General features: G+C 43.1%; 2 protein-coding genes across 2 annotated transcripts; one reads left to right on the top strand and one right to left on the bottom strand.

The window, feature by feature from the left end:
* Positions 1-12: 12 nt before the first annotated feature.
* Positions 13-5,504, bottom strand: abhd4 (abhydrolase domain containing 4, N-acyl phospholipase B). The gene is made up of 8 exons (XM_079173218.1): positions 5,348-5,504; positions 3,996-4,081; positions 3,671-3,775; positions 3,263-3,551; positions 1,973-2,160; positions 1,778-1,889; positions 1,478-1,664; positions 13-1,046 (listed from the first exon to the last, which is right to left on the bottom strand). The coding sequence occupies exons 1-8, from the start codon at positions 5,398-5,400 to the stop codon at positions 957-959; spliced, it is 1,110 nt and encodes a 369-aa protein (XP_079029344.1). The 5' UTR covers positions 5,401-5,504; the 3' UTR covers positions 13-956.
* Positions 5,505-5,990: 486 nt separating this feature from the next.
* dad1 (defender against cell death 1) lies at positions 5,991-8,274 on the top strand. The gene is made up of 3 exons (XM_079173224.1): positions 5,991-6,301; positions 7,093-7,260; positions 8,033-8,274. Exons 1-2 carry the CDS (start codon positions 6,091-6,093, stop codon positions 7,221-7,223), a joined length of 342 nt encoding a protein of 113 aa, XP_079029350.1. The 5' UTR covers positions 5,991-6,090; the 3' UTR covers positions 7,224-7,260; positions 8,033-8,274.
* Positions 8,275-10,501: the final 2,227 nt, after the last annotated feature.

Raw genomic sequence — 10,501 nt, forward strand, 5'->3', positions numbered from 1 at the left:
ATGGAAATAGTCTTTTATTGAAAAATCTAATTCTCAACCAAAAAGAAGGCTACTTGCAGAATCAAATTTAGGTTTAATTTCTAATTATTAAATAATTTAAAAAAAAACATTAAAATGCTGGTTGAATAATTTAATTATTACTCCTGATAACATTTAATTATGTGACAATTATAACAGTGATTGGGGCAATTCTGGCTTCGTGACTGGCACTTTCGGTGATAATATTTGTCTGCTTTTACAAACGCAACATTTTGAATGAAGGACTTCCACGAGCCATTTCCCACTGCCGACAGGCCGAAGTAAAAGCGCACCAATGAAACTACTAGGACTTGTTACTGACCTCTACTGGTTGGGCCACAGTGCTTCGCATGTGGATTTCCACAGCAGCAGTTTGTCAAATAAGCTTTTATTCTTTTCAAGGTATAAAATACAAACAGTGGTTTGATACTGTGGGGAATATATAAGAGAAAAGCGAAGGGATTAAAGACAAAATATCTGATACAGTACTTAATGTCAGGCACATAAAAAGAAAAGTGCGTGTCAGTCGCCATGTGGCTGCTCCGTCACACATAAACCCAGTGCATTCAGAGTAGTGTGTGCGTGTGTGTTACAAATATAACAATGGGCAACATCATTTATCTTAAGAAGTACAACTATTACTCTGTATGATCACATTAACATACTAACTCAATCATGTTATAAATAAACCATTTCCTTACAATACATCAGCTTATAAAGGACAAGATAACTTGGCAACAATAACATCGTCAACCTGTTGGAGTTGGAGAACAGGTCTCGGAAACAAATAACGTTCAAACTCATGTGGAGCTACTGGATGTCTTGATATGCCCCAACGCCAAACCATCCGACATGCTCCACATGTTGCAGTGCTAAAACCGTCATGAATTGTCTTTTTACGCACAAAAATGAAATTACAAACACACGCATACTGGCAGTCAGTTAACAGAGTTGCATATCTTTTCCACCACTCTGTTGAACTCCTCTGGTTGATCAGCATACACGTGGTGAGAGGCGTCGTCTATCAGCTGCACAGTGGAATAGATAAGAAAATGAAAAAGACAAGTCAGCAACGATGCACTACCACGTGAAGACTAGAGTCACCGCCTCGCGGTTGTATGCCTCCGCCAACCGACGTCATGTTGCGGTTTACATCCGTGACAGTGAAAAAAAAAAAAATTTCTTCACTTCTTCATTATGTCCCATTAGATATTTGTGTGAACTTGTCAGAATTAGCACGTGAATTCTTGAGTTACGTAACAAAAGGCATGTTTTGTGAGGTCACAGTGACCTTTGACCACCAAAATCGGGTCATCCTCGAGTCCTTGCCTCGAGGAGTTTCTGAGATATCAACCCAAAAGCAACAAACATGACTTTCATTCAAATGATGCCATTTCAATGCTGAACTGCACATTTTGGACTCCTAGCCCTCATGACTCTACTCTGTGATTCTACTCACGATGACTCTGGTGAGGGCCTGGTTCCTAATCTTGACCACGCTGTCCCCGGACGAGCTGTCCACCCAGGATCGAGCTCCGTACAGCATGGTGAGGGGCATGGAGGGGGGCAGCTGGTGAACCCGCTGCAGCATGGGCCTCTTGGCCCAGCCCAGAGACTCCGCCATGGCCCGGAAACCCACCTCGCCACTGGGGAGGAGGAGAGGAAACGGACAAGGCGGCAGGACACTGGTCAGCTTTTTTTGTTGCAATTATGTTCCGCCATCGAAAATGTGATGAAGCGTTGGGGTGCTTTCGCTTACCTCGGGGTTTGTGCGTTACAGTGGTAGATGTACTGCGTCATAGTGTCATCCTCAAACAGATCTTCGAATTTCCGTTTGAAATCCGGACGGAATCTGTTCACCAAGCCCGGACCTGAATCAACGACACGCCGTACGATGAGCGGAAAGTGTGTCGACGTGGCACAGCGCAATAATGGATGAACAACGTTGTCTCACCCCATGGCCCCGCTGCTCTGATGACGGCCAGTGGGTTGAAGAGGGAAACCACCGCAGCGATTGCTTTCACCCAGCGTGGCAGGGGCGGCCGCTTCACCACCTCCGTCCCCTGATCTTGACTCTCCTGGGTCTGAGTCTGGGGTCGCTCAGGGAAACCCCACGGATCCACCAGGATGAGATGAGACACTCTACAGGAGGAACGCAGGGTACATTGTAATTTCCTATCAACTGGCATTTGTTTTGTCATCAGCTTATGCTCCACACACGGTGGGGTCTTTTTGAATACCACCACTAGGAGGAGAGTCAAAGTCAAGAATTTTTCTAATTCTACACAAAACAACCACTTTTTTTCTTCTTCTAACAATTAGCTTTCTTGCTGAGAATAAAGGCCTTTGCGCACCAAGTCCTCAGGTTTACGCACCGATTCCAAAAAAATGTGCCCGTCATTAGAAGTGTTAGTAACGTTTTCGGAACAGGTTCGATTTCCTGCGTTGTATCCGCGTCCGTCAAAAGCATTAAGAGAGTTGTTTGACCACTCAGAGGCACCATACATGCAAACGTCTGACTCACTTCATCTCCCAGCACAAAGCACTTTACGACAAACAAAGTAAAAACACACAGAGCTGCAGAATCCACAGATAGAATGTGGCCGGTGATTGCAGAACAGATTGGAATCAGAGATGAACGGGACTGACTAAAACTACAGTAGTGATCGTGCTCCAGGAAGCTAAACATTAGCTTCCTGCTAATGTCATATTTATTTGCCCAGTTTGGAACTAGCCCTATCCATCTTTTTTCAAAAGCAAATAAAAAAATAAAACAACAGACTCAGTGTGCAAGGTTTCTGTGCTTAAAATCGGTCGACGGATTAAAAAATGTCCCGCAAGCCAGCTGTTGTGCAGCCAGGTTATCCATCTAGTCCAAAGGTTTAATCCGTAGTTGTGGATCTTATGGAGGGTTATGTTGCGAACTATTTCTGGGCTAGGCGCAGTCACTTCGTGGGGCGGTTGTCACCGTTGTCACTTTCAAACTTCAAAATTCAGTTCTCTTGATTCTGGATACGAGCCAGAAATATTCAACATGACATTTAATGTTCACTGTCGAAATACAGTCTCTGGCTTCACTAATGTCTTTCCATTGAACATGACTTACTGAAGTCCTTCATTCTCAAACAACAACAACAACAACAACAACAACAAACCACCAAATCACTGCCAGCTGCGAGTAATCCGTTCTGCAGCTGCTCCTCATTATCTGATGTTTGAGACGGCATCACATTAGTATTATTACCTAGAAGGGTACTGGATGGCGTAGGAGGTAGCCAGGTACCCCCCGAGACTGTGTCCCAGAAGAATCATGTTCTCCAGGCCTAAGGACTGTCTCCACTGCTCAATGGATTCAACAAACTGCTCCTCTGCCTTGGCAGCGTCTGAGGGGAAGGGAGGCCTGGAGCTCCTGCCGAAGCCCAGGAGGTCAAAGGCGTAGAGAGGGCGCGACCGACTCAGCGTGTCCATGTTCCTGATCCACAGGCCTACCCCTCCTCCAAAGCCGTGGACCATCACTAGCGGAGTCTTTGGGGCTAAGGGGAAAAAAGGACATAGCGGAGTTACGTCACGGGTCATATCATGCATTCAGTAGCACTGTGGAAGTACAGCGGTCGCCTCCCACTAAACAAACAGCCGGAGAGGAGGGTGGTACCCTGTTCTGCAGGCTTGCGCACCGCCTTCTTGCTGAGAGTCAGAGTCCATATTCGATCCTGGTTTGGCAGGGTCACAAACCGAGCCCAGAGGTCATTCTGAATACCTGTTGTGACCAGACATAGAGGAGGAAAGATCAGTGTATACCCTGAGATAGGTTCATTGTAAAGCTGGTGACGTAATGGTGTCGTATTACACTTATTACAGGCTCATGGGTATTTTATAAAGAGTTAGCAGGCTTTTTAATATCATTACAGCTGATAAGTAACATTTATATCACTTCCTAGTAGTTAAATAATCTGCATAATAATAATCAACAGTCTTACAAGCAAGAATCTTGGACTCCGTAGTCTTTAAGAGGGACATGGAGGTTGGACGCCAGGAAGGCCACCAGTTCCAGATTGAACTTGACCTAACAACAGAGAGGCAAAAAACAAAGAATAAGGAGGTGGTTGATACTACGGGAACCATTCAAAGCATGTCGAGTATACAAAACAAACGCTTCCAAAGTCAGTGCGGTGGTGAATTAATCTTATTAATTCAAATAAACGTGATGAGAAAACTCTCAAACGTTTTTAAGTATATTGTTGAACGGACACTTGGAATTCAATCAGCTGAATGGTCAGAGCTCTTTCTCCACGGATGGTTCGGAGGTCTGACAACAAGTCAAAGTTTTTGCAGAGTGTATATGACACACACACACACACACACACACACACACACACACACACACACACACACACACACACACACACACACACACACACACACACACACACACACACACACACACACACACACACACACACACACACACACACACACACACTTCTCAAAACCGATTGCTCCAACTGCACATTAGCTCTCACAACCATCAGGCTGAGATTACAGAAAGTCAGGCAAAAGGCTACCTTTGTCTGTCTGCATGCACACACAATGTTCGGAGTTAATCGATACAAGTTACATCTGAAAAGAACACACTGATAAATTGCCAACAAGTGCCATCAATGCTTGCACAGAGCAAACCCGCCCAGGAGTGTCAGGTTTCACAACCATCATGCTGGTCAGTGCAGGGACCCCACAGCGGTGATGCAGTAGTCAGGATCATAAGTACCAAGAGGTCTGAGCCACACACACACAGAGAGACAGAGAGAGACAGAGACAGAGAGAGACTTCCTCTCTGGTTGGAGATAGAGATAGGCCAGTCTCTCATTTCTACCTCCACTACCCACAGGTACACCACCAGGCCTTCTACCTGTTATGCAAACAAAATTGCTGAGTCATCCAACTGGCTCACCATAGTGTGTCACTCACAGCTCCAGTGAATATGAACACTTTAAAAGACCAGTTAAACAGGAGTGGCAGAGCAAGACAATCCCATTTGATCACTGCTGTGGAGTCTCGGTTACTAATAATAACCCTTCATTTATCAAATGGTCTATGGATATATAACACACCAAATTAGCATAAGAGCGTGTGTATTTATCGCCAAATTGATTTTCTGCTAACGTTACAATGACACAGCACTTCAATGACGTATTGTACAACACAGTCCCTTAAACAAGCGACACAGTAAACACATGCGGCTTTTTAAAGTGTAGCTAGCTTGTGATGTAATCAGACTAGCGGTGAGTTGGAGGAGGTCGTCTGTTTACTATCGAAGTTAAACGTGACTTACTCTGTTTCACACTCGTTCTGCATCAGATCGGGGGTTGTTGTAGCGGGGTCCATTGGTTGACATTATCTGGTGACTACATTCACAGCAATTAAATTAGGAGGTTTACAACGCGCGCACCTTTATATCTCCTTTGAAATTACACAAACTCGTTCATTCCTGGGTCAGCTGAGCGAGCACAGAGATGGTCCGATGCGAAGATGAGTCAATGGTGAGAAAAAGCGGTACGGAAAGTCTGACGGGGCGTTACAAAACGTGTATCGTCACTTACAAACAGCCAAATGGACCGCGAGTGCCGGTATTATTTGTGATAAATTCCTGTCGCTATACACAACGTTTCCATGTGTGTTTGTGTGTATTAATAATTGGTGAAATTCAAAACTGCTAAAGCTTAACCTGGAATTAACAGGTTAGGCACTGGGGCCTTCTGCGTCCCAATACAATTGGTGACAACCGAGAATGCGGTTGACACAACTGTACCTCGAAATACTGGCAAAGTGAGCCGTCTTCCTGCTTTCTAAAACTCTGTGCTGTACGGTGGGCGGCGCCAAGTCTCCTTTCTTCCTCAACCGGCCTTTGCTATTTTATCCGAGCGACTCGGAACCTATGCTCGCAATCACGCTCGGAATATATTCTTTGGAACACCAAGGCCGCTTCCGGTTGACGAGGACACGTCACTTTTTCGACTGAGGAAGGGGACCTGTGCACAACTCGCTAGCATTTGTTGAAATTAGACGACAACAACCATGTCGAACTCGGTCATATCGGTCATTTCTCGGTTTCTAGAGGAGTACACCACCACGACGCCCAACAAGCTGAAAGTGGTGGACTCATATCTGCTGTACATCTTGTTGACAGGAGCGCTGCAGTTCCTCTACTGTCTGCTCGTCGGCACCTTCCCCTTCAATAGCTTTCTGTCGGGCTTCATCTCGTGTGTTGGCGCTTTCATTCTCGGAGGTAAATACTTATTCGGTTACATTTTGTTATGTGTTGCCGATGAATTGCACAATGCGTCAGTTTGGACGGTTTCGGTCACTGCACGTCTGGCCCATTATTAGTCAACGTCTGCACAGACGCAAGCTAGCTAACTATGCTAAAACCACACGGCTTCAAGTGTAATTATAGAGGAGTAAAATAAATACAAACACGGAGTATGGCAATGTTCTTCTACTCTATTAGAATTAAGAAGCACACTGAATTGTCACTTAAACTCCTAGATTAAAGTTACCTTTCTACGTTTGTAGACTCGACAACTAGCATAGTGCTGATTCAACACAGCAGTATCAATGAATCCACGTAGTGACTCTAATGAAGGCAGGATTTGTTGCATTAGAGCGCATTCGTTTGTGCTCGGTGCGCCTAATACACTGGTGTCTGGTTGTACCTAAGAACTGAATAACAGAATCATTTGTATCCCCACAGTGGAGGAAAGTGAAAACCCTGTTACTCAGAGCTCATATTGACATAACTAGACTACTTGGGAACTTTTCTATGAATCATAAACTAGGTTAGATTTATGAATTGGGTTCATATGAAGATCATAATGTTTACTGCATTGATGATTACTCTTATTTGATTGTTTGGCTATAAAATGTCGAAAGATTAAGAAAAAGCTATTAAATCCCAACGATATCCAGTTTATTCTAATAGAAAAAGGAGAACTAACGGCAGCTCCTCACATTGATGTTTGCGGTGTAATAGCTCTACGGTGTAGTAATACTAAATCCACTGTCTTTATTTTTTTATAGTGTGTCTTCGTATCCAGATCAACCCACAGAACAAAGGAGACTTCCTGTCCATCTCCTCAGAGAGAGCCTTCGCTGACTTCCTATTCGCTCACACCGTCCTGCATCTGGTTGTGATGAACTTCATTGGTTAAAACAGACGTGCGTCTGACTCAGTGTCCTCCCTCTCAGGTGTGTATATTTCACACGTGCGTTTCTCATTTTAGGAGTTTTTAAAGTTACCATTTTTTGCTCGAAATCCCATTGTCACATTCTAGTTCAAAACCCCAAATGGAGACGATCACGCTTGTGTGTATTGATGTTTGAACACATCCGGTCATCAGATGGTATTCTGCAGTAAGCTTTCCTTCCAGCTGCTTTACGCTGCTCGAAGTATGATTTGTGCAGCTGTTGGTTTAGACTATTGAGTGATTTCTCTCCTATCAAGGTGCAACTAGCACATTATGGAGCCTTGATGGAGCCCACTAACCAATTAGGCCTGAACGTTCTGTAGTTCTGACATGGTGTATTCAGATTTCTTTTGAAATAGTCAAACCCTGACTGGTCAAGGTCATGAACACCACCGAATAGTTGGAAGAACTTGTTCTTTGAATGTGTTTTTGTACGGCCGGTATTCTTTTGAATAAGAGAAAACCTCTCTTATTGTGTGTGAGATATGCGTCAGTGTTCACAGTGTAGTCTCTCATAATGGGCAATAAATGGTGGAATTTATCCAGTTAAACGAGTTTTATGTGGGCTTTGATACAGATCTATGCGTTTTATTGGTTTATGCTCGTGAAACAAGTCTAACTTCTCTGCAGGGATCCACATGATGCTTTTGCTTTGCTGCAAAACAGTGTTATTTAATGTGTAGACTTGCAAAGGGAACACTGCATTCTCTTCTTTCTCAATTTGTTTCTGAATAACTGCTCCCATAACCTCTTCTTCTTTTTTTCCCCCATAGATCACGACAGAGAACTTATCAAAGCTCCCCTTCAGGACATGACGCTACGTCTGCTTTTGTGCCAGAGTGACATCCCACCATCAACATTGAATTAACTGCATCTTGTCACACAAAGATGCAGTATAATTTCCCTGCAGATATGGATTGATTTCTTGTATTCCTTTTTTTTTTTTTTACATTAAAATTTGTAAAGCATTCCCTTTTGCACTGAGAAGAAGAAATAAAAACAACTCAAACGGTTACCTTGAGAATAATGAAGCAGTTCTTGAAAGAAATGCATTTTGTTTTCAACAATAGACTTGTTTTAAACAACCCAAACCTTTTGAGTAAGGACTGGTGTTTTTCAGTAAAAACATACATTTGTAAAATACGTGATTCTATTAATTCATTACATGAAATATCAGACAGTATACCCCCTTAACCCCTGTTTATGAGGGTGACGACTATATAGTAATATAACAGCCTAAAATATGACTTTATACATCAGGATTTGGTGGGGGGGGGGGGGGGTTTGGAGTTAGCTCCAGAAAAATAAGTCTGTTAAAATGATTGATGGGGAAAAAATATAACTGTGAAAATTGCTGTGCTATCCCTTTTTAGAAAGACCCCACACAGATTGCAACATTTTTTTTCCTCCCAGTATATTGAGCCAATGAGCCTTCTGTCCATCATGCTAAGAGAGAGGGAGAGCAAGAACATTGCACCCCAGAGCAATGAGAGGGTTTACTTCTATTACCTGCTCTGGAACACCTGATGGAAACACATTCCAGCTCAGTTGATTGTGACTGTGCAGAGCCACTTAACATTTGTCACAGACCGCACTGACCTGAGGGCTTCATTTTAGTTTGGTCTGTGGGTGTGGGCTGTGCGGACCAGTTTCAATTGGACATGAAACTCACATACGGATGAAAAACAGGCTGAATCGAGTTGGCGTCGCATGTTTCTTCTGTAAACGGTCATCTACATCTCTTCCTATGCTGATGCAATAGCAGACGAGAGAGGTACCCACCTCTAAATGTTAAAGGGATAACATTAGCACCGGTCCTTTTGAAAATGGGTTAGCATTAAGTAATGAGGTGATTTTTTTGGCATATCGGACCTGGAAAAATTTAAACGAGGAAAATGTATTCCGATCATCTACTCAAGTAAAAGTAACAAAACCACTCCAATAAACTCCATTACAAGTAAAAGTGAAAATAGTACTTCAGTATACATTCACTTAAAGATTGGAAGTATAACTACTCGGGCAACATGACCCGTGTCACAGTTATATTGTTATATGTTAAACTATTGTACAATGTTACCGGTTAATTTACATGTAAGCCACATGTTGGTGTCTGATTGCTCGAGGTAGAGCACATCCTAGCTATCTTACATTCTGTTTGTAGTACTTGAGTAAATGTACTTTCCACCACTGCTTACTGTACTTTGTGTACAACAGAATTAGATCACAATTCAAATGTCTTGCTGAAAGTAGACAATATGTTAAAGGTGTAATTGATACCGTGGACTTGGACTGTGATATTGTCTTTTGCTTCCTCTTCCACTGGAAGGAATACATCTCAATTTAGAGCAATGGCCCGTTTGGGACCAAGTACTAGTATTGCATTGAAACCGCAAAGCAATGTATACTAGAACCTCAGTAATAAAGACAAACACTAGGAAGCATCATGGCACCATTTTGCTTCAGCCATACATACGTAAGGTTTGTTTACATGACCTAACATGAAGGGATGATGGAAGAAAGACCGATAGAAGACCTTTTCCCCCCTTATATTAAAAAGTCATAATGTGTCCTATCATTTATATGCAAATGATATCCAACTCCATCTGTCATTCAAACCCAGCGAAGTCTTCACATTAACTAGGCTCCTGGACTGTGTCAATGCTATCAAAGGACTGGACGGCAGAAAACTGCTTACAACTTAACAATGAAACGGAGGTTCTAGTTATTGCACCGGATGAGTTTGTCCCTATGATCAGGCAGAGTATTGGTCCACTCTCCTCTGCTGCCCATTGCAACCTGCGCAATATTGGGATTTTCTTCAATCGATTCATGTCGTTTGACCCCCCATGTTAAACAGCTGTCCAGATCATGTTTCTTCCACCTTAGAAATATCAGTAAACTAAGATCTGTTGTATCAACACCTGAACTAGAGATGATCATACACACATTCATCTCTTCACGCATCGACTACTGTAACTCACTTTTCACATCACTCAGTATATCTGCCCTTAACCGCTTGCAGGTCATCCAAAACGCTGCCGCCAGATTGCTCACCAGGACAAATCGACGGTCTCACATCACCCCCGTACTCCGATCTCTCCACTGGCTCCCTGTGGCCACATTGTGTTTTTTTATGCTATTAAATTTCTGCTCTGTTAAGCACTTTGTGACTTTTTTGTCTGTGAAAAGCGCTATATCAATAAATGTCATTCATTCATTCATTCTAACCAGGTTGACATGCT

This window comes from Pholis gunnellus (assembly GCF_910591455.1).
Source record: "Pholis gunnellus genome assembly, chromosome: 14".
NCBI lineage: Eukaryota > Metazoa > Chordata > Actinopteri > Perciformes > Pholidae > Pholis > Pholis gunnellus.